General features: G+C 44.8%; 1 protein-coding gene across 2 annotated transcripts in view; it reads left to right on the top strand.

Moving 5' to 3' along the window:
- Positions 1–24,625, top strand: part of arhgap19 (Rho GTPase activating protein 19) — a 55,135-nt gene extending 30,510 nt beyond the window's left edge. The window contains exons 8-12 of one of the 2 annotated variants that reach the window (XM_078222979.1): positions 5,245–5,439; positions 8,081–8,176; positions 19,785–19,901; positions 20,290–20,367; positions 23,073–24,625. In XM_078222979.1, the coding sequence (XP_078079105.1) occupies positions 5,245–5,439; positions 8,081–8,176; positions 19,785–19,901; positions 20,290–20,367; positions 23,073–23,138 (552 nt within the window). In that variant the 3' untranslated portion in view covers positions 23,139–24,625. The remainder of the gene's footprint in view (positions 1–5,244; positions 5,440–8,080; positions 8,177–19,784; positions 19,902–20,289; positions 20,368–23,072) is intronic. The other variant, XM_078222980.1, reaches the window with a different exon arrangement.
- The last annotated feature ends 432 nt before the right edge of the window (positions 24,626–25,057 follow it).

Genomic DNA, 25,057 nt, shown 5'->3' with positions numbered 1-25,057 from the left:
TATGCTGCAACTGTACAGGACCTTGGTGAGACCACATTTGGAATATTGTGTGCAGTTCTGGCCATCTCACTATAAGAAGGATGTGGAAGCGCTGGAAAGAGTGCAGAGGAGATTTACCAGGATGCTGCCTGGTTTGGAGGGTAGGTCTTATGAGGAAAGGTTGAGGGAGCTAGGGCTGTTCTCTCTGGAGCGGAGGAGGCTGAGGGGAGACTTAATAGAGGTTTATAAAATGATGAAGGGGATAGATAGAGTGAACGTTCAAAGACTATTTCCTCGGGTGGATGGAGCTATTACAAGGGGGCATAACTATAGGGTTCGTGGTGGGAGATACAGGAAGAATATCAGAGGTAGGTTCTTTACGCAGAGAATGGACTGCCTGTAGTGATAGTGGAGTCAGACACTTTAGGAACATTTAAGCAGTTATTGGATAGGCACATGGAGCAAACCAGGATGATAGGGAGTGGGATAGCTTGATCTTGGTTTCAGATAAAGCTCGGCACAACATCGTGGGCCGAAGGGCCTGTTCTGTGCTGTACTGTTCTATGTTCTATACCATTTGTCTTCCTAACTTGCTGTACCTTTCAGTGACTGGTGTACTAGGCCACCCAGGTCCCTTTGAGCATCAACGTTTCCCAAACTATCGCCATTTAAATAATACTCTGCAGTTCTGTTTCTCCGTCTGAATTGGATAACTTCACATTTATCCATATTGTTCTGTATCTGCCACGTATTTTCCCACTCACTCAACTTGTGCAAATTATCTTGAAGCCTCTTTACATCCTCTTCACAATCCACATTCCCACCAGATTTTGTGGCATCATTCGGGTGAATCTTTTTCTCACACTGCTCATGGTGTAGAGGCCAACATACCAGCAAAGAAAGCGGATTGGCTGGCTAGCAGGAAAACAAAACCATAAACAGGCCATGTTTGGATTGGCCAGATGGAACTAATGGAGTGCTACAGGCATCAATGCTAGGGCTTCAACTCTTTGCAATTGATATCAATAACTTGGACAAAGGGATTGAATGTATGGTTGCTGAATTTACTGATGGCACAAAGGTAGGAAATTTGTGAAGAGGAAGTCAGAATAAAGACATGGGTTAAGTGACTGGGCAAAAATCTGGTAGATGCAGCACAACTTGGGAAAATGTGAACTTGCCTATGCTACTTAATTAGAGAGAGGTTGCAGAACTCTGAGGTATGATGGATCTGGGTATCCTGGCACATAGAAACATAGAAAATAGGAGCAGGAGGAGGCCATTCAGCCCTTCGAGCCTGCTCCACCATTCATTATGATCATGGCTGATCATGCAACTCAATATCCTGATCCTGCCTTCCTCCCATATCCTTTGATCCCCTTTGTCTCAAGTGCTATATCTAACTACTTCTTGAAAACATTCAATGTTTTGGCCTCAACTACGTTCTGTGGTAGTGAATTCCACAGGCTGACCACTTTCTGGGTGAAGAGATTTCTCCTCATCTCTGCCCTAAACAGTCTACCCTGTATCCTCAGACTGTCCCCCCCAATTCACAATAAGTTAGTGTGCAGGTATTGCAGGTAATTAGGAAGGCATCTGGAATGTTATTGGTTATTGCAAGAAGAATGGAATATAAAAGTAGCGCTCTACAGGGCATTGGTGAGATCACAGCTAGAACAAAACAAAGAACTATACATTCCAGGAACAGGCCCTTCGGCCCTCCAAACCTGCACCGATCACGTTTCCCTATCTAGACCACCCACTTATATCCCTCTATTCCTCGTTTGTTCATATGCCTATCAAGATAAGTCTTAAATGTGGCTAACGTAACTGCCTCAACCATCTCACTTGGCAGCACATTCCAGGCCTCCACCACCCTCTGTAAAAAAAACTCCCCCGCACATCTCCACTGAACCTTTGCCCCCTTATCTTGAACTTGTGCCCCCTTGTAATTGTCATTTCTGCCCTGGGAAAAAGCTTCCAACTGTTCACCCTATCCATACCCCTCATAATTTTATAAACTTCTATCAGGTCGCCCCTCAGCCTCCGTATTTCCAGGGAGAACAATTCCAGTTTATTCAAACTCTCTCATAGCTAATACCCTCCATACCAGGCAACATCCTGGTAAATCTTTTCTGCACTCCCTCCAAAGCCTCCAAGTCCTTCTGGTAATGTGACCAGAATTGGACACAGTATTCCAAATGTGGCCTAACCGACATTTTATATAACTGTAACATAATTTGCCAACTTTTATACTCGATGCCCCGTCCGATGAAGGCGAGCATGCCATTTGCTTTCTTCACCACCTTGTCCACCTGTGCTGCCACTTTTAAGGATCTGTGGACCTGTACTCCCAGATCTCTCTGTGTGTCTACGTTCCTGATTGTTCTGCCATTTATTTTATAGCTCCCACCTGAACTGGATCTACCAAAATGCATCACCTTGCATTTGTCCGATTAAATTCGATCTGCCATTTCTCCGCCCAATTTTCCAACCTATCTATATCCTGCTGTATTCTCTGACAATCTTCATCACTATCCGCAACTCCACCAATCTTAGTATCATCCGCAAACTTGCTAATCAGACGAGAGTACTGTGTAAAATTTTGGTCTCCTTATCTTAGAAAAGATCTGTTCGAAGCAATCCTGAGAAAGTTCACTCAACTGATTCCTGGGATGGGGTGATTATCTGTTAAGAAATGTTGGACAGGCTGGGCGTGTACCCATTGGAGTTTGGAAGAATGAGAGGTGATATAAGATCTGCGGGAACTGGACAGGGTGGATGCTGAAAGGATGTTTCCACTTGTAGGACAGACTAGAACTATGGGACACCATTTAAGGTAGAGATTAGAAGAAACTTTTTCTCTGAGGGTTGTGAATCTTTGCAGCTCAGGAGCCATTGGGGCAGGGGTCATTGAATAATTTGAATGCAGAGTTAGATAGTCAAAGGTTATCCGAATGGGTTGAATGTGGAGTTGAGGCAGCAAACAGATCTTATTGAATGGCAGAGCACATTTGATGGGCCAAATGGTCTACTCCTTCTCCTAATTCATATGTATCCTATCCAATGCCTTTTCATCCTTCCTAAAATGTAATGCCCAGAACTGGACTGGACACAATCCTCTTGAGGCTGAACCAGCATTTTATGCAGGTTAACACAATGTCCCAGCTTTTGCACTCTATTTCTAAAGCCCAGGAACCCATATGCTTTACTAACCTCTTTCTCAACTTGCCCTGCCTGCTTCAATCATTTGTGCACTTTTATCCACAGGTCCCACTGCTCCTGCACCCGATTTAGAATTGTCCACATTGTCTCTGCTCCTTCTTTCTATGAAAATGAATCACTTTGCATTTCTCTCAATTAAATTTAATCTGCCACAAGTCTGCGCATTCCACCAAGCTCGTGAAGTTTACCACCCTCACAGTTTGCAATACTTCCAAGTTTTCTATACAGATGACACAGTGATTAGCACTGCTGCCTCACAACGCCAGGGACCTGGGTTCAATTCCATCCTTGGGTGACTGTCAGTGTGGAGTTTGCACTTTCTCCCTGTGTCTGTATGGGTTTCTTCCGGGTGTTCCGATTTCCTCCCACAGTCCAAAGTTGTGCAGGTTAGGTGGATTGGCCATGCTAAATCGCCCCTTCGTGTCCAAAGATGTGTTGGTTAGGGGGATTAACGGGATAACTATGTGGGGTTATGGGAATAGGGCCTGCTATGAATGATCTGTCAGAGAGTCGGTGCAGATTCAATGGGCCAAATGGCCTCCTTCTGCACAGTAGGGATTCTATGAATTTGCTGAATCCTTTGATGGCAGTTCCAGGAATTTGAGTATTTAAATCCATGGAGTATCTCTGTTCATCCACATCATTAAGTATCGGTGAAGTTTAAATGGGTGCTTTTTTTGATTTGATTTGATTTATTATTGTCACATGTATTAGCATACAGTGAAAAGTATTGTTTTTTGCACGCTATACAGACAAAGCATACCGTTCATAGAGAAGGAAATGAGAGAGTGCAGAATGTAGTGTTACAGTCATAGCTAGGGTGTAGAGAAAGATCAACTTAATGCAAGGTAAGTCCATTTAAAAGTCTGACAGCAGTAGGGAAGAAGCTGTTCTTGAGTCGGTTGGTATGTGACCTCAGACTTTTGTATCTTTTTTCCCGACGGAAGAAGGTGGAAGAGAGAATGTCTGGTGTCCGTGGGGTCCTTAATTTTGCTGGCTGCTTTGCCGAGGCAGTGGGAAGTATAGACAGAGTCAATGGATGAGAGGTTGGTTTGCGTGATGGATTGGGCTACATACACGACCTTTTGTAGATCCTTGCGGTCTTGGCAGAGCAGGAGTCATACCAAGCTGTGATACAACCAGAAAGAATGCTTACTATGGTGTATCTGTTAGTGAGAGTCGTAGCTGACATACCAAATTTCCTTAGTCTTCTGAGAAAGTTCTGAGAAAGTTGGTGGGCTTTCTTAACTATAGTGTCGGCATGGGGGGACCAGGACAGGTTGTTGGTGATCTTGACACCTAAAACGTTGAAGCTCTTGACCCTTTCTACTTCATCCCCATTGATGTAGACAGGAGCATGTTCTCCTTTATGCTTCCTGAAGTCGACGACAATCGGCTTGGAGTCAGTAATGGGGGAAAACGTACAAGGGATTTTTTTTTTATTCATTCATGGGACATGGGTGTCGCTGGCTGGCCAGAATCTATTGCCCATCCCTAGTTGCCCTTGAATTGCTGCAGTGCATGTGCTATGGGTTGACCCACAATGCCACTAGGGAGAGGATTCCAGGATTTTGACCCAGCGACTGAGAAGGAACGGTGATTATATTTCCAAGTCAGGATGGTGAGTGGCTTGGAGGGGAATTTGCAGGTGGCGGTGTTCCCGTGTATCTGCTGCCCTTGTCCTTCTAGATGGAAGTGGTCGTGGGTTTGGAAGGTGCTGTCTAAGGATCTTTGGTGAATTGCTGCAGTGCATCTTGCAGCTAGTACGCACTGCTGCTACTGAGCGTCAGTGGTGAGGGATTGAATGTTTGTAGATGTGGGAAGTGTTTAAAAGAGTGGTTAGGTTTTGTGATTTGAGAGAGTGTATAGGGGCTGTGGAGAATAAGTGGGTCGCTATAGTCTGTAATAGGGCAGAGTGCACAGAGGCTGGAATAGGAATGCTGCTGAATGAGTCCCTGTGTTCTATATCTTGTTTTCTCTGTCCTTGGAGAATTGTTTTCTAATGCTTTTTGGGATGTTTGGAATTCTCTTTCTGTTCAGGATGATCTGGATTTGTTGCCAGCTTCAAATTGCCCAGATTCCCTTCCCAGTAACTCTGCAAAGCGGAACAGGCTGCACTCTGTATTGAGACCCAAGGAGGAAACACAACAACATACAGAGGAGGCCCTAAAGGAGCTCTTTAAACATGTCAGCAATATGCCTGACTCAGCCAAGAAGAAGAGGTTGGTGAGACAGGTAAGGGTGTTTGGAAACAATCCAGTTGTAGTTCCTCTAACTGGTGAGCTGATGTGATAGTGTACAAATCAAAAAGGCCCAGAAATTAATCAGCTGCTGTTATGCTAGGTTAACCATTTGACCAGCTGGGTTTAGCCTGAGGAGAGGTCAGGTCCTAGTTTCTGATTATTTCCCATAATGATGGTGAGAACAGGGATGCCCTTGGCTTGATTTGATTTGATTTATTAGAATCATAGAATCCTACACTGCAGGAGGAGGCCATTCAGCTCATCAAGTCTGCACTGACCACAATCCCACCCAAGCCCTATCACCATAACCCCATGTATTTATCCTAGCTAGTCTCCCTAACACTAAGGGGCAATTTAGCATGGCCAATCCACCTAACCCACACATCTTTGGACTGTGGGAGGAAACCAGAGCACCGGGAGGAAACCCACGCAGACACGGGGAGAACGTGCAGACTCCATACAGACAGTGACCCAAGCTGGGAATCAAACCTGGATCCCTGGCGCTGAGAGGCAGCAGTGCTAACCACTGTGCTGCCCATGTCACATGTATTAGTATACAATGAAAAGTATTGTTTCTTGCGCGCTATACAGACAAAGCATGCCATACATAGAGAAGGAAAGGAGAGAGTGCAGAATGTAGTGATACAGTCATAGCTAGGGTGCAGAGAAAGATCAACCTAATGCGAGGTTGGTCCATTCAAAAGTCTGATGGCAGCAGGGAAGAGGCTGTTCTTGAGTCGGTTGGTACATGTCCTCAGACTTTTGCATCTTTTTCCCGAAGGAAGAAGGCGGAAGAGAGAATGTCCGGGGTGCGTGGGGTCCTTGATTATACTGGCTGCTTTTCCAAGGCAGCAGGAAGTGTAGACTGAGTCAATGGATGGGAGGCTGGTTTACGTGATGGACTGGGCTTAGTTCACAACCCTTTGTAGTTTCTTGCAGTCTTGGACAGAGCTGGAGCCATACCAAGCTGTGAAAGTACCTCCTGAGAAAGTAGAGGTGTTGATGGACTTTCTTAACTACAAGGTCGGCTTGCAGGGACCAGGATATTCCTTGTAGGTTCATGTAAGAATCAGCTGGTGAGATATTGCAAGTGAGCTGTCTCTGGTATCCCAGTGAAACCTGTGTGTTTTAACCTCGAATAGCGAATAAAGACACTAAGTCGACTTTAAATACTTAAACACAATTTCTTTAACACTTTAGGTACCAAACTCAAATTTACAACAATTGCAACACTTTAACTCTTTTACTAAACTTTAACTCTAATTCTTTAACTGAAATTCGATACTACCCAGTTTAGAATGAAATGGCCAGGTGTGTTCCTTATGTAGATTCTGTCCTCATCGTCTGAAGATGTTCTTCAGGGCACTCTTGCGATAGTTGATCTCTAGAGTTATCGCTGGAGACAAAGGGCTGCCTTTATCCCCAAAAATGTCCTAACCTTCCAGAAAGCTCTGTGACATCCAGCCAATGGTATAACCGGAAACCAAATGCATTGCTCGACCAGGCCAATGGAGTTACTCTCAAACAACTCCATAATGTTTAGTTCAAATGTCATGTAGGTCACATTGTCTCCTTCCCTATCGGGTGCCATCAGGTCTAACTCAAAAATAAACAACTTCCCATATTTGGTCAACACAGGAAATGTCAGGTCACAGTTCACAGAGCAGATCACAGCAACAGCAACTTTATGATCTGCATCTGTTTTTAATTATAAATTGGTCGAAAATCCCAGAATGCTTAACTCTCAGTCAGAATCGCTCTTTCAAGCCAATATTGTCATTATTGTTGCTAAATCATTGTTGTAGTCATTCTTTCTCCATCCACACCAGTCTCTGGAAGACACAGGGAAGCAAAATTTGTTCCTTCTGATTCCCAGATGCAGAGAACCTCAATGAAATAAATGGAGGCCTTGTGTTCAAACCTTTATCCAACTGCCCTTTCTCCTGGATCCTGAAGCTGCTGTCATTCAATGTGATTACTATAGGAGATACCAAACCTTACCCCTGCTGCAATGACACACATGGGTCTCCCTCCTGTTGCTCTGGGGCAGTCTGTTGTCATTTTAACAAGGTGGGTAATATATAGGAGTTTGGAAAGCTAAAAGGGAAGAATATTGCTGCTTGTGTTTTGCAGCCTGAAAAATGTCCTCATTCTGAGTTTTGTAAATCTTTGAAATGATCTTACTCAGAGCGATAGGAAAGAGGAAAAGCTTGGGGATTCACATGTTGCAGCTGTATATAACAGAAATCTTGTTTATAAAGGTGCATTGTTGTTGCTCACAGCTCTGATGACTTGTGCAGTGCATGTGGGAGCCAGTTTGGTTGTGCTGAGTGGTGGGGATGATGCTTTGAACCTGTTCTTTGGTGTTGGCCTGTGGCATTGCGGGTCAATGATTTGCATTTTAGAATCGGCCGCCTGGCCATCCCTCACAGTGGCCTGCACTTTGAGAACCACTGCCTCAGGGTTGTAGACGCTCTGTTGTAGGGTGTGCTTAAGCTGAGAGATTTTTGGTCTTTTAGGGATGTAGAGGGCAGGCAGAATGGTGAAGAGGCAGATGGCATGTACAATGTGATATCCACTATCTCCTATAGGTTCTCCATTTCACACCATCCTTTCTCCTTGTGCTCTTGCAGTTTCATAAAAGCTCCGTGGTTGGTACTCCTGAAGGACTCATTTCACCAAAACACAAGAAACACGTGCGCTCCAAGTCTTTTGGAGGTCGCATTAAGGTAAGCCAGGCACGGCGCAACTTCGGTAAACCTGCGATTAAAATACAAGCCACCCCACTCCCAACCCAGAGGGGAAAAAGAGAGCATGTATACAACTGACCCCCCAGCTACATGGTGTGCAGCAAGAGGCATACATTGCTCATGTCAAAAGCTGCAGCCATCTTTATGTACACAATGCCATATGTGGGCAGAACTGGGCTTTGGCGTAGCCACAGGTTAGAAACCTTTGCAGAATATCTCCTGTCCACAAAAACCATGACAAATCCAATCTGGCCAGTTGCTGCCAATCAGATCTATACATTCATCAGCAGAGTAATGGAAGGTGTCATTTCCAGTGCCTTTGGACAAAAACCTACTCACTGATGTTCAATTTGTGTCTGTCAAAACCACTCGGCTCTTGACATCATTTGACAGAGTGTGACATCAAGGAATCCGAGCAAAAGTGAGGTCACTGGGAATTGGGGAAAATCTTTCCACTGGTTGGAGTCATAGCTCACACAAAGGAAGATGGTTGTGGTGGTTGGAGGTTAAGCATCTCAGCTCCAGGACATCACTGCAGGAGTCCCTCAGGGTAGTGTCCTAGGCCCAAGCATCTTCAGCTGCTTCATCAATGATCTTCCCTCCATCATAAGGTCATAAGTAGGGATGTTTGTTGCACAATGTTCAGCACCATGTGAAACAGTCCATGTCCATATGCAGCAAGTCCTGGACAACATTCAGGTCTGGGCTGACAAATGGCAAGTAACATTTATGTCACACAAGTGCCAGGTAATGTCCACCTTCAACAAGACAGAATCTGACTATCGCTAGATCACCCACGATCAACATCCTGGGCATTACCATTGACCAGAGACTGAAGTCATAGAATCATAGAGGTTTACAGCATGGAAACAGGCCCTTCGGCCCAACTTGTCCATGCCGTCTTTTTTTTTAAAAAACCCATAAGCTAATCCCAATTGCCCCCATTTGTCCCATATCCCTCTATACCCATCGTACCCATTTAACTGTCTAAATGGTTTTTAAAAGACAAAATTGTACCCGCCTCTACTACTACCTCTGGCAGCTTGTTCCAGAAACTTACCACCCTCTGTGTGAAAAAATTGCCCCTCTGGACACTTTTGTATCTCTCTCCTCTCACCTTAAACCTATGCCCTCTAGTTTTAGACTCCCCTACCTTTGGGAAAAGATATTGACTATCTACCTTGTCTATGCCCCTCATTATTTTATAGACCTCTATAAGATCACCCCTCAGCCTTCTAAACTCCAGAGAAAAAAGTCCCAGTCTATTCAGCCTCTCCTTATAACTCAATCCATCAAGTCCCAGTAGCATCCTTGTAAATCTTTTCTGCACTCTTTCTAGTTTAATAATATCCTTTCTATAATAGGGTGACCAGAACTGTACACAGTACTCCAAGTGTGGCCTTACCAATGTCTTGTACAACTTCAACAAGACGTCCCAACTCCTGTATTCAATGTTCTGACCAATGAAACCAAGGAGGCCGAATGCCTTTCGTTACCACGCTATCCACCTGTGACTCCACTTTCAAGGAGCTATGAACCTGTATCCCTAGATCTTTTGTTCTGTAACTCTCCCCAATGCCCTACCATTAATTAAGTCCCTGCCCTGGTTCAATTTACCAAAATGCATCACCTCACATTTATAGTGGACCAGCCATAGAAATATTGTGACTACAAGAGCAGATCAAAGGTTACATATTCTGCAGTGATTAACTCACCTCCTGACTCCCCAAAGCCTGTCCACCACAAGGTACAACTCAGGAGTGAAATGGAATTCTCTCCACTCATTGCCTGGATGAGTGCAGCTTCAACAACACTCAAGAAGATCGACACTATCAGGACAAAGCAGTCCGCTTGATTGTGACACAATCCACAACCTTGAGCATCCACTCCCTCAATCACTGGCTCATTGTGGCAGCAGTGTGTACCACATACAAGATGCACTGCAGCAACTCACCAAGGCTCCGACAGCAACTTCTAAACCCACAATCTCTACACTTGGAAGTGTAAGGGCAACAAATTCATGTTCCCCTCCAAGCCATGCACCATCCCGATTTGGAAGTATATCACTATTGCTGGGTCAAAGTCCTGGAACTCCCTCCCTAACAGCACTGCAGTTGTACCTTGAATGCAGTGGCTTAAGAAGGTGTCTTCTCAAGGGTATTTATTTTAATCATTTGAGGGATGTAGGCAACATTGTCAAGGCCAATGTTTATTGCCCTTCACGAATCACTGGTCTTGGTGTTCTCGTGCCTGTTGCCCTCATTCCTCTGGGTGGTAGCAGTGCCATCTACCACAACTCCCCTTCCTTAGTCTTTTTTTATCCAATTAGATTCTGACCCCCCATTCCATGGGCCCCAGTTTTGTTAACTAGTATTTTATGTGGTACTTTGTTGAAAGCTTTCTTAAAATCCATATCGACAACATCCACCGCATTCCTTCATTAACTTTCTTTATTAGCTCATCAAAAGAAATCAGTTAAATTAGTTGGGCACAGTCTGTCTTTGACAAATCCGTGCGCGCGCTTCTTAATTGACTTTTTTTTCTCTAATTTTTTGTCTGATTATGAATTGTGAAATCTTACCCATCTCTGATGTTAAACTAATTGGCCTGAGGTAGGACTGCCCTTACACCCTTTCTTGCAGGTATCACGTTTGGCACTCTTCAAAGACAGTTAGTATGCTTCCCACTTTCTGTGTGCCAGTTTGCTTCTCATTTTCAGCCTGCACTCTCTATGACAACATGAGGGTAAGGTCAGCAATGACAGGACAACAGCAAACACTTTGAGATCCACAGTGGGGTCAAACAGGGTAATGCTCTGCACCAACACTCTGACATTATTTTTCCTGTTGTCATATTGCCTTCAGTTATTTACAGTGAGTGTCTACTTGCGTACTGGAACTGATGGAAAGCGGCTCAGTCTTGTCCGCCTTAGATCCACAACAAATGAGTGCCAATCCTCATCAGAAAGCTCCTCTATGCTGACGGTTCCACACTGATATTCCATACAGAGGAACACCATCAACGGCAAATGGACGCCTCCTTCACACCAATAAAGAGTTTGGTTTCACCATTTGCATCAGGGCGATAAACAACATGGTCCAGGATGTTGCCATTCTGCCATCCATCAGCGCTGACAATGTGACACTGGAGGTTGTTGATAACTTTACATATCTAAACTCCACAATCACCAGCAATCTGTCACTACATGCTAAAATCAACACACATTGCAAAAGTTGCAGCTGTTATGTTCAAGCTGAGTAAGAGTGTGAAACAACAGCATCCTGAATGAGAACACCAAACTGCAAGTTTGCCAAAGCTGTGTCCTCAGTGCATTGCTCTCCAGTGGTAAAACCTGGACAACAAAAGCCAGGTAGGAGAAAAGAATGCAGACTCGTAGAGGTTTACAGCATGGAAACAGGCACTAGAGCCCAACTTGTCTATGCTGCCCAGCTTATACCAATTGCCTGCATTTGGCCCATATCCCTCTATATCCATGTAACTGTCTAAATGCTTTTTAAAAGACAAAATTGTACCCGCCTCTACTACTACCTCTGGCAGCTTGTTCCAGACACTCACCGCCCTCTGTGTGAAACAATTGCCCCACTGGACCCTTTTGTATCTCTCCCCTCTCACCTTAAACCCATGCCCTCTAGTTTTAGATTCCCTTACCTTTGGGAAAAGATGTTGACTGTCTACCTTGTCTATGCCCCTCATTCTATAAACTCTATAAGATCACCCCGAAGTCTCCTACTCTCCAGGGGAAAAAGCACTAGTCTATCTAGTCCCTCCTTATAACTCAAACCATCAAGCCCCAATAGCATCCTAGTAAATCTTTTCTGCACTCTTTCTAGTTTAAATAATATCCTTTCTATAATAGGGTGACCAGAACAGTACACCGCATTCCAAGTGTGGCCTTACCAATGTCTTCTACAACTTCAACAAGACGTCCCAACCCCTGTATTCAATGTTCTAAGCAAAGAAACCAAGCATGCTGAATGCCTTCTTCACCACCCTGTCCACCTGTGACTCCACTTTCAAGGAGCTATGAACCTGTTCCCCTATATCTCTTTGTTCTATAACTCTCCCCAATGCCCTACCATTAACTGAGTAAGTCCTGCCCTGGTTCGATCGACCAAAATGCATCACCTCTCATTTATCTAAATTAAACTCCATTTGCCATTCGTCAGCCCATTGGCCAATTGATCAAGATCCTGTTGCAATCCTAGATAACCTTCTTCACTGTCCACAATGCCACCAATCTTGGTGTCATCTGCAAACTTACTAACCGTGCCTCCTGTATTGTCATCCAAATCATTCATATAAATGACAAATATCAGTGGACCCAACACTGATCCCTGAGGCACACCGCTGGTCACAGGCCTCCAGTTTGAAAAACAACCCTCTACAGCAACCCTCTGTTTCCTGTCATCAAGCCAATTTTGTATCCAATTGGCTACCTCATCCTGGATCCTGTGAGATTTAACGTCATGCAACAATTGCCGGCTCCAACACACCCCTCCCTGATCAGCTCAATGCATTCTATGCCCGTTTTGAGCAAGAGGTCAATGAGAGCATGCCTTGGAAGCCCTGGATGAACCTACATCTAAAGTCATCATTGCAGATGTCAGAGCAGCCTTCTCGAAGGTCAACCCACGGAAAGCGACTGGCCTGGAAGGGGTACCCAGACGTGCACTTAGATCTTGCGCGGACCAGCTGGCGAAGGTATTCACAGACATCCTTCAACCTCTCTTTACAACAATCTGAGCTCCCTATCTGCTTTAAGAAGACGACCATCATCCCAGTACCAAAGAAACGTCAAGCAGCGTGCCTTAATGACTATCGGCTGGTGGCTCTGACAGCCATCATTATGAAGTGCTTCAAAAGGCTAGTCATGGCAAGAATCAATTCCAGCCTCCCGGACTACCTGGATCCACTACAGTTTGCCTACCGCCGCAACAGGTCCACAGCAGACGCCATCTTCCTGGCCCTGCACTCCACCCTGGAACACTTAGATTACAAAGACACCTATGTCAGACTCCTATTTATTGGCTACAACTCAGCCTTCAACACCAATATTCCCACAAAACTCATCTCCAAACTCCGTGGCCTGGGCCTCGGCACCTCCCTCTGCGACTGGATTCTGAACTTCCTAACTCTCAGACCACAATCAGTAAGGATAGGCAACAACACCTCCTCCATGATCATCATCAACACCAGTGCCCTGCAAGGCTGTGTTCCCAGCCACCTACTATATTCCTTATACACCTATGACTGTGTGGCCAAATTCCGCTCCAATTCGATTTTCAAGTTTGCTGACGACATCACCGTAATGGTCGGATCTCAAACAATGACGAGTCAGGGTACAAGAATGAGATAGAGAATCTGATGAACTGGTGTGGCAACAATAATCTCTCCCTCAATCTCAGTAAAATGAAGGAGATTGTCATCGACTTCAGGAAGCATAAAGGAGAACATGCTCCTGTCTACATCAACGGGGGCGAAGAAGAAAGGGCCTAGGGCTTCAAGTTTTTAGGTGTCCAGATCACTAACAACCTGTCCTGGTCCCCCCATGCTGACACTATAGTTAAGAAAGCCCACCAACGCCTCTACTTTCTCAGAAGACTAAGGAAATTTGGCATGTCAGCTACGACTCTCACCAATTTTTACCATAGAAAGCATCCTTTCTAGTTGTATCACAGCTTGGTACGGCTCCTGCTCTGCCCAAGACCGCAATGAACTACAGAAGGTCGTGAATGTAGCCCAATCCATCACACATACCAGCCTCCCATCCATTGACTCTGTCTACACTTCCCGCTGCCTCGGCAAAGCAACGAAAATAATTAAGGACCCCATGCACCCTGGACATTCTCTCTCCCACCTTCTTCCGTTGGGAAAAAGATACAAAAGTCTGAAGTCACGCAACAACCGACTCAAGAACAGCTTCTTCCCTGCTGCTGTCAGACTTTTGAATGGACCTACCTTGCATTAAGTTGATCTTTATATACACCCTAGCTATGACTGTAACACTACATTCTGCAATCTTTCGTTTCCTTCTCTAAGAACGGTATGCTTTGTCTGTTTAGCGCGCAAGAAACAATACTTTTCATTGTATGCTAATACATGTGACAATAAATCAAATCAAAAACCTACCATGCGGTACCTTGTCAAAGCCTTGCTAAAGTCCATGTAGACAATGTCGACTGCACTGCCCCACCATTCAATAAGATCATGGCTGATCTGATAGTGGTTTAGTTCCACTTACCCGCCCGCTCCCCACAACCCTTAATTCCCTTATTGATCAGATGTGACTTAAACATATTTAACGAGGAAGCCTCCACTGCTTCAATGGGCAGAGATTTCCAGAGATTCACTACCCTCTGAGAGAAGAAGTTCCTCCTCAACTCTGTCCTAAACTGACTCCCCCTTATTTTGAGGCTGTGTCCTCTAGTTCTTGTTTCCTTTCTAAGTGGAAAGAATCTCTCTGCCTCTACCCTGTCTAGCCCCTTCATTGTCTCTATAAGATCTCCCCTCAGCCTTCTAAACTCCAACGAGTACAGGCCCAATCTACTCAATCTCTCCTCATAAGCTAACCCCCTCATCTCCGGTATCAACCTGGTGAACCTTCTCTGTACTCCCTCCAAGGCCAATACATCCTTCCGCAAATAAGGGAACCAAAATTGCACACAGTACTCCAGTTGCGGCCTCACCAGTACCTTGTACAATTGCAGCAAGACCTCCCTGCTTTTATACTCCATCCCCTTCGCGATAAAGGCCAACATTCCATTTGCCTTCTTGCTGCACCTGCAAGCTGAGTTTTTGTGATTCAGGCACAAGGACCCCCAGGCCCCTCTGCACAGTAGCATGTTGTAATTTTTCACCATTTAAATAATAGTCCATTTTACTATTATTCCTTCCAAAGTGGATAACCTCACACTTGTCAATGTTATACTCCATCTGCCAGATCCTCGCCCACTCACTTAGCCTATCCAAATCTCTCTGCAGATTTTCCGCATCCTCCACGCAATTCGCTTTCCCACTCATCTTTGTGTCATCTGCAAACTTTGTTACCCTACACTCGGTTCCCTCCTCCAGATCGTTTATGTATATGGTAAACAGTTGAGGCCCCAGCACCGATCCCTGCGGCACGCCACTAGTCACCAACTGCCAACCAGAAAAGCACCCATTTATTCCAACTCTCTGCTTCCTATTAGATAGCCAATCCTCAATCCACGCTAACACTTTACCCCCAACTCTGTGTACCCTAATCTTCTGCAGCAACCTTTTGTGAGGCACCTTATCGAACGCCTTCTGGAAATCCAAAAACACCATCCACCGGTTCCCCTCTGTCAACTGCACTCGTTACATCTTCATAAAAATCCAGTAAATTCGTCAAACACAACTTTCCCTTCATGAATCCATGCTGCGTCTGCTTGATCAAACCATTTTTTTCCAGGTGTCCTGCTATTCCTTCTTTAATGATGGATTCCAGCAATTTCCCAACTACGGACGTTAAGCTAACCGGCCTGTAGTTACCCTCCTTTTGTCTACCTCCTTTTTTAAACAGTGGCGTCACATTAGCTGTTTTCCGATCAGCCGGCACTTCCCCAGAGTCCAGCGAATTTTGATAAATTACAACCAACGCATCCGCCATTACTTCTGCCATTTCTTTCAGTACCCTGGGATGCATTCCATCCAGGCCCGGGGACCTGTCTACCCATTAGCCTACCAAGCACTACCTCTTTAGTAATAGTAATCGTTTTAAGGACCTCACCCCCTACAGTACCACGACCATCAATTTTCGGTAAACTATTTGTGTCCTCTACCATGAAGACCGACACAAAAAACTTGTTTAAGGCCTCGGCCATTTCCTCGTTTCCCATTATTAAATCCCCCTTCTCGTCTTCTAAGGGTCCAACATTTACTTTAGCTACTCTTTTCCTTTTTATATATTTGTAAAAACTTTTACTATCAGTTTTTATATTTTGTGCTAGTTTAGTTTCAGAATCTATCTTTCCTTTCTTTATCGCTTTCTTAGTGGTTCTTTGTTGTTTTTTAAAGCTTTCCCAATCTTCTAATTCTCCACTAGTTTTGGCCACTCTGTACGCATCGGTTTTTAATTTAATACTCTCCTTTATTTCTTTAGTTATCCACGGCTGGTTATCCCTTTTCTTACATTCCTTTTTTATCACAGGAATATATTTTTGCTGAGTACTGAGAAAAATCTCCTTAAACATCCGCCACTGTTGCTCAGCTATCCTACCAACTAGTCTGTGCTCCCAGTCTACATTAGCCAATTCTGCCCTCATCCTATTGTACTCCCCTCTGTTCAAGCAGAGGACACTGGTTTGGGACCCTACTTTCTCACCCTCCATTTGTATTAGAAATTCAACCATATTGTGATCACTCATTCCGAGAGGATCCCTCACAAGAAGATCATTAATTTTACCTGTCTCATTACACAGAACCAGATCCAAGATAGCTTGCTCCCTCGTAGGTTCTGTAACATACTGTTCGAGGAAACTATCCCGACAGCAGTCTTAGAACTCTTCCTCAAGTCCACCGCGTCCGACTTGAGTCAACCAATCAATATGCAGGTTAAAATCCCCCATGATTATTGCTGTTCCGTTTTTGCATGCATCCATTATTTGCTTGTTTATAGCCCGACCCACCTCAAAGTTATTATTTGGGGGCCTATAGACCACGCCCACCAGTGACTTTCTCCCCTTACTATTCCTCATCTCCACCCACAACGATTCCACATTCTGCTCCTTCGAGCCTATATCGTCTCTCACTACCGCCCTGATGTTATCTTTAATTAACAGAGCTACCCCACCTCCTTTTCCTTCCTGTCTATCCTTCCGAAATGTCTGATACCCCTGGATATTCAGTTCCCAGTCCTGGTCACCCTGCAACCACGTTTCTGTAATGGCCACTCGATCATACCCATTTGTACTGATTTGTGCCATCAACTCATTCACTTTGTTTCGAATGCATTCAGGTAAAGTGTCTTTATGCTAGCCTTTATACGGACCCGATTTGTTAGTGCATTCTTTTGATTGCACGCTCTGTCCCTACCTGTCGCAAACTGGTTATCCTTCCCCAGACCATCTCCTTGCACTGCGTTGACCATCTCCCTTCTTGTGTTTGTCACCTTTTTTACTCTGCCTGAGCCCTTGACTCCTTTAACTAGATGAATGTCCTCATCATTAACCTTCACTCGTACCCTCTCCTTTACCTTTGGTTTTGTAATTCCCCATACCCCTGAACCCTCCCCCCCACTATTTAGTTTAAAGCCCTATTTACAGCCCTGGTTATACGATTCGCCAGGACTCTAGTCCCAGCACGATTCAGACGGAGACCATCCCATCTGAACAGGTCCCATCTTCCCCAATACTGGTGCCAATGTCCCATGAATTCAAACCCATTCCTCCCACACCAATCTTTGAGCCACGCATTTACCTCCTTAATCTTATTTACCCTGCGCCAATTTGCTTGTGGCTCAGGTAGTAATCCAGAGATTACCACCTTGTTGGTTCTGTTTTTTAATTTGGCTCCTAGCTTTTCATACTCCCTCTGCAGAACCCCTGTTCCTGTTCTGCCTATATCGTTGGCACCTACTTGGACCACTACAACTGGATTCTTACCCTCCCACTCCAAGTTCCTCTGCAGCCCAGATGAGATATCCTGGACCCGAGCACCATGCAGGCAACACAACCTTCGGGATTCTCGATCCTGGTCACAAAGAACAGTGTCAATGCCCCTAACTACACTATCCCCAATTACCACTACATTTCTTTTTTCTTCCTCCCCCTGAACGGCTCCCTGTACCACGGTGCCGTGGGCAGTTTGCCCGTCCTCCCTGCAGTCCCCGTTCCCGTCCACACTGGGAGCAAGAATTTCAAACCTGTTGTACAGATTCAGGGACTGAGGCCCTTGCAACTCTACCTTCTGGATCCCAATTCCTGCTTCACTCGCAGCCACACCCTCTTGTCCCTGACCCCCGGCTGAATTAGTTAGTCTAAGGGGTGTTACTGCCTCCTGAAACACAGTGTCCAGGTAACTCTCCCCCTCCCTGATATGTCGCAGTGTCTGAAGCTCAGACTCCAGCTCATCAACCCTGAGCCGGAGTTCTTCAAGCAACCAACACTTACTGCAGACATGCTCACTGGGAACCACAGTGGGATCCACCAGCTCCCACATCATGCAGAAACAACACATCACATGACCCTCCATCACAATTACCTAGTTTAAGTTATTACAAAAATAAGAAGTAATCCTACCTGCCTCGCCCGTTTCCACCTAAGCCCGATGAGCCAAAGCCCTTTAGCTCTCACTCTGCTCCCTGCTCACTCCGCTGCCCGCTAACGAAGCTGCCCGCTGGATAGTGCGGCCTGCCTTTTAAACTTTATGCGCTAAAAAACCCTTCCCAGCTCACCCCGCGGCCCACTTCCGCTTAACTTTTAAACTAACTTTCTTAACAAAAAGAAACCCCGCGAAAAACTAAATATTAGCCAGTCGCTTACCTTCACTCTCCCGCCACCACTAATCACTAATATCCTTTAGGAAAGGACATCTGCTGTCCTTACCCATTCTGGCCTACATGTGACTCCAGAGCCACAGCAATGTGGTTGACTCTTAAGTGCCCTTTGAAATGGAGGGCAGTTGGGAATGGATACCCATATTCCCCAAATGAATTTTGTTCACTGCACAGTTGACCACCACAGTCCAAACTATCATTGCAACACAGAGAAAGACCACTGCCTGTTGAGTCCATTCAGGGTGGTGGAGTAGTCCAGTCCGTCCCATTCCCCTGCTCTCTTCCTGTAACCGTGTAAGTTTATTGCCCTCAAGTGTCCATCCAATTTCCCTTTAAAGTCATTGCTTCTGCTTCCACCTTGCTGCGTTTAAAAACGTTCTTCCTCCCATTCCCCACAGCATCTCTCACCTAAACCTTAAATCTCTGTCCCCTAATCTTGGACTTTATTAGTCAATGGGAACAGCTTTTCCTGTCTACCTTATCTAAACCTGGCATAATCTTCTCCACCTCTATCAAATCTCCCCTCAATCTCCTTTACTCCAAGGAGATCAGACCCAGCTTCTCCTGCCCTGAACTTGGATTAAAACCCCCTCATCCCTGGAATCACCCTGGGAAATTTCCTCCGTACCCCTTCACATCCTTCCTAATGTGAGCTGACCAGGAGTGCATTTGATACGCCAGTTGGGGCCTAACCAGAGCTTTATAAAGATTCAGTATAACTTTCCACCTCTATTTATGAAGCCCAAGATCCCACCTGCTTTGATAACTCCTTTGAGCAAGGTATAGAATGGGGAGTTGATAATTGTGTTCAGAGGTGGTATTTTGTATCACAGATTTGAATGAGGTGGTGAGTGGCGGTGGTGGGGGGGGGGGGGGGGGGAGGAGAGTGGTGTGTGTGCATGGGGTAGATTATGTTCCTGTTACTCTGCGTCCAGTCACATATTTTATGTGAGGGTGATGAGTTCCCCTTTTCAGTGTGTACAGATGAAGACTGCTTGGATCTAGGGTCAGTGTTCAAATCATACTGAGAGTTGCTTCTGTTTTGAACAGCGTAAAGTTTTGGGTGGCCAGTATATCACTGAAAGAAAGAGCAAAATCCTGACACCAGACACAAAGACTGAAAACCGTGGACACTCTCACGTGGATGACATGGAGAATGTGGTGCAGGTGAGACTGAGTACCCTCACAACTCTCACTCTTATTTGTTAGTTTAGAATCTGATGCTTCAAATTTTTTATAAATTCGCCAAACCTACAAGTCTGCAATGGGAGGAGCAAGATCAGTTCAATTCCATGATGGAAGTGAATTGTCACTGACAACAGAGAGGGGCCGGGGAGCTGTCTTGGTGCTGGGATCATATTCTCAGTAACATGTAGGGAAGTGATCTGACCGATGTGTTTCTGGAGTGTGTTTGGAGGAGATGAGACAACACAGGACTGTGTTGAACTTTTGTTACATTTTCTGAAGGCCGTAATGATTCAGATGAAGCTGATATAGGAATGGAATTTTTCAAAGCCAGTGCCAGACTCTCTCACAATGTTCTTTACCATTTCAGAAATGTGTAGAATCACCAGCACTGTACTTCAGTCGCATCCGATCAAAATCCACAGATGAAATTCTCAACAGCAGGAAGGTATTGTGTTTAGTTTGATTCTTGATTCTGCTGTGAGACTAATGGCTGCACCGGCCTTGGTTCTGAATCAGAAACAGGCATTCACCTGAAATCAGGTCAACTTTCAGTGAACCATCTCCCTCAAACTAAAGGGAAGATGCAGCATGGCTTTCGTAGGATGGGAAACCTAGTTCAACTGTTGGCATATATTGCATGGAGCAGTTGCAATGGAAAGCATTCTATCTTTGCCTTGAAAATTGGACACAAAATTATAGAATGGGACAGCTTAGAAGGAGGTGATTTGGCCCCTCATTCATGTGCCAGCTCTTGGGTAGAGTTATCTGATTAATGTACCCTTTGCTCTGTCCCCACAGCCCTGGACATCTTTCCCCTTTAAGTATTTCTCCAATTTTCTTTTTCCTTTGTTACTATTGAATCTGCTTCTGAAACAGAAGGTAAAAGCCTCTGCTACAGAACGTACAGTGGGATCAGTCAGTATAGACGCAATAGGCTGATATGGCTTATTCAATGTTTTAAACTCTGATTCATGGCTGCTGCCTGTGTCTGTGGCTCATTGATCACAGGACTCGTGACGTGTAACTGAGCACAAGCCCTGTTGCCCAGCTAGGGGAATAAATTTTCGATGATTGTCCTGGGAACGAGTCACACTGTTATACGGTCTGATTACTTGGAGCACTGAACCTCCGTATGTCTGCTCCATTATAGGAGAAGGAACTGAGGTTGAGGAGCACTCCAGGGATGTCCTAAAGACTATCTAACTACCATTTCCCCAGTTTTCTCTGTCTGTCACTACTCTGGTCTCCTGAAACGCTCTGGACCGGGCTGAGTTAGCTGCAGAATTGCTACAATTGCTCGCAGTGGTCCTGAAGTTGGTGGTGAAAGCACTGCCTAAATGCAGCGTTGAGGGGTTTTCCATTCCTCGGTCCACTGCTGTGGGTCGCCAGTCCCTGATGATACCATCCAGGTCAGTTTTCTTCCACTTTTTAATGCCTGTTTAACTTTTAAAATAATTTACAGCTTTCAAATTTTTTGATGGGCCACAAGCCCCACTCCTAAAAACAAAAGAACTCATTGCACCCAAGCTCGGTCTAGCAAAACTAAATCCAACACCGACCAAAGTGTCTCAATAAAAATCCCAGTACCTTCACAAAGGATACTCCGAAGGATGCCATTGGACTTATGATGCCATTGGACATTTTAGCAAGGCGTTCGATAAGGTCCCCCATGCAAGGCTTCTGGAAAAAGTGAGAGGGCATGGGATCCAAGGGGCTGCTGCCCGGTGGATCCAGAAGGGGCTTGCCCAAAGGAGGCCGAGAGTGGGTATAGATGGGTCTTTTTCTAAATGGAGGTCGGTCACCAGAGGTGTGCCCCAGGGATCTGTTCTGGGACCCTTGCTGTTTGTCATCTTCATAAATGACCTGGATGAGGAAGCAGAGGGATGGGTTGGTAAGTTTGCCGATGACACGAAGGTTGGTGGGGTTGTGGATAGTCTGGAGGGATGTCAGAAGTTACAGAGGGACATAGATAGGATGCAAGACTGGGCAGACAAGTGGCAGATGGACTTCAACCCAGATAAATGCGTCGTGGTCCATTTTGGTAGGTCAAATGGGATGAAGGAGTACAATATAAAGCGAAGGACTCTTAGTACTGTAGAGGATCAGAAGGACCTTGGGGTCCGGGTCCATAAGACTCTGAAATCGGCCCCGCAGGTGGAGGAGGTGGTTAAGAAAGCGTATGGTGTGCTGGCCTTTATCAATCGAGGGATTGAGTTTAGGAGTCCGGGGATAATGATGCAGCTATGTAAGACCCTCGTCAGACCCCACTTGGAGTACTGTGCTCAGTTCTGGTCGCCTCACTATAGGAAGGATGTGGAAAAGATTGAAAGGGTGCAGAGGAGATTTACAAGGATGTTGCCTGGATTGAGTGGCATGCCTTATGAGGATAGGCTGAGGGAGCTCGGTCTTTTCTCCTTGGAGAGACGAAGGATGAGAGGAGACCTAATAGAGGTGTATAAGATGTTGAGAGGCATAGATTGGGTGGACTCTCAGAGGCTTTTTCCCAGGGTGGAAATGTCTGCTACGAGAGGACACAGGTTTAAGGTGCTGGGAGGTAGGTACAGGGGAGATGTTAGGGGGAAGTTTTTCACACAGAAGGTGGTGGGCGAGTGGAATCGGCTGCCGTCAGTGGTGGTGGAGGCGAACTCAATAGGGTCTTTTAAGAGACTCCTGGATGAGTACATGGAGCTTATTAGGATGGAGGGTTATAGGTAGGTCTAGAAGGTAGGGATGTGTTCGGCACAACTTGTGGGCCGAAGGGCCTGTTTGTGCTGTAGTTTTTCTATGTTCTATGGACTCTCCAACACGGATTTTCACAGTAACTTCACTGTAGTGTTAATGTAAGCCTACTTGTGACACTAATAAGTAAACTTTAAACTTAAACACAAAAACATTTGCACGTCCAGTTGAGGCTGAGACCACAGTGAGTCCAAATCAGAACAAGACATAGGATAAGAAAAACAAATCAGAGCAAATATCAATCTTACTCAGTGGTAGTACATGATGATATAATAAATTTAACAATCCAAGACATTGCTGAGGGAGTGCCATACTGTCAGAGCGTCAGTACCGAGGGAACGCAACTCTGTCAGAGGGTCAGTACTGAGGATCAATACCATGCTTCTGGCTGATGCACATTCATCTCTTTAGGAAAAGCAGGAACCCCTTGGAGTGAACCGGATAATCACTGTGTCGACAAGGGAATCGGCCATGTAGTTCAACCTTCCTGTTCAAAATGTGAAGCTGCGAAGATCTCTGCGGGAGCTGTAAGAAAACCACTAATTGCACTCATGGGAACTGAAATATTGGATATTTAGAATGACTAGTAGCTTTAATATCCTGTGGTAACAGACTGAATATAAAACTGTATAATTTGTGATAATGCTGCCTCGTTTAACAGGGTGGCCAGGCTATGGATCAGATAAAAGGGAAAATCTCGTGCTATGTTTGGGCACACAAAATCAGGCTGGTTGTGGGAGTGGAGCGAGAGTGGAAAAAGCAAGTAGTTGAAAGGTACTGAGTAACTGTGAAAATAAGGCTGTTACTGTTTGGGCTTAACCTGCTGACTTGAAATGAATTTATTTTAGTCATTTATCATTTTATAATTACTCGTGTCAATATAATCACAGGCCATTTATCAGCATCCAATAGGACTAATAAGCCCTTGGTCTGAAATGTAACTGACCTAAAACCATGTGGACACTCAGCAAAGCGAGTCAGGGTGGAGGGTTGGAGATTTGCTGTTGTTAGAGGGTCAGGGGTGTTACTAGGAGCTTTGGGGCAGGCACATGTCAAACATGGGGACTGGTGTTTGATGTGTAATTGCCTCACCTCAAGATTTGCTTTTTTTTTGTTTTTTTCTGCTTTGATGTTTCAGTCCCTATCAGGCATCACTTGCTTCCTGATCCTCTTTATAGCCCACATACTCTTCAACAGGATTTAATGGTAATCTTTAGACAAGAGAGCCTGAGCAATTCCTCTGTGGCCTCCAGTTCTCCGCCTAAGGTGATCATATTTGAGTCAGCATCAGCCCATCAGGAGGAAGGGGAATGCTGTAAGAGGTTAAGCTAGGTGTACAGCAGGTCAAGGGGTCATCGGTTATGTGGATAAAAGCATTAAACAGGCAGAAAATCCCATTTATTAATTTTTTTTTTACTGATCATAGCTTTTATAAGTTTACGTTCATGTTAGGCAAATTCCAGAGCTAATCCCTTGCTTTTCATATAGTGTGTGTTACTGATGCTGTCATTTAAATCCTGTTATATGTGACATTTGCTACTGTGACTAATTATCAGACTGTAGGAGAGCAGAATGGACCTTAATAGTTCCACAGCAGCAAGTAAATTATCACCCAATAACATCCTTCTTGCTGGAAGTGGGGGGGAGGTGCAGCTACCTGTACCCTGCTGCCATGCTAACTGGGATTGATACAATGGGTTAGCAACTGCTGGACTGATTTCCAAACATTTTATGTAAAGTTACACCGAGTACGATAGTTACTGGAGATCAAGGCTGTGAAATCTCTATAGCTAGAGAGTAAGTGCTAATACCCTTCCTATTTCCAAAAAACCTTAGTTAACTGTTGAATCTTCAGTAATTGAAGTGAATGTGATATCTTTTGTACTAAGTGAACATCTTAAAGCCTTTTCTAATATTGCTGTCTTTGTATTTATGTAATGTATAATATATAATGTTTTATAGTTTTGTTAGTGTTTTTTATTATGCTCACCAAGCTGTTTCCCACATGTGGTTCCTGCGTCAGGCCTCCTACAATCTTTCTCTCTATTCCATAAGTGCTGACAATGTGTACAGTGCAATCCTCCATCACGCCTACTCTATACCCCTGCTCCAAGACATTGTCAGCATTGGGTAAGGAGTGTGTGAGAAATGATCTCATACCTAGTCTTGATTAATAGTTCACAATATTATCCTTTCCCAGGACAGAGTATCCTGCTCACACATTTTAATAATAATTACAATCAATGTTTCATCCTTTTATTTTACAAACAGCATTAGGAATAATATACATTTTACAATTGAACAGAAAAACTGAGACAGAAAGGACTGCTGCTTTCATCAAGTCCCCAGTTTGTGCATCTTTGTTTGCTGGCCCTGAGCATTACTCTCAGGATGAC

Source organism: Mustelus asterias, chromosome 11, assembly GCF_964213995.1.
Source record: "Mustelus asterias chromosome 11, sMusAst1.hap1.1, whole genome shotgun sequence".
NCBI lineage: Eukaryota > Metazoa > Chordata > Chondrichthyes > Carcharhiniformes > Triakidae > Mustelus > Mustelus asterias.
The sequence above is the reverse complement of the archived record's forward strand: the minus strand, read 5'-3'. Positions and strand labels throughout refer to the sequence as shown.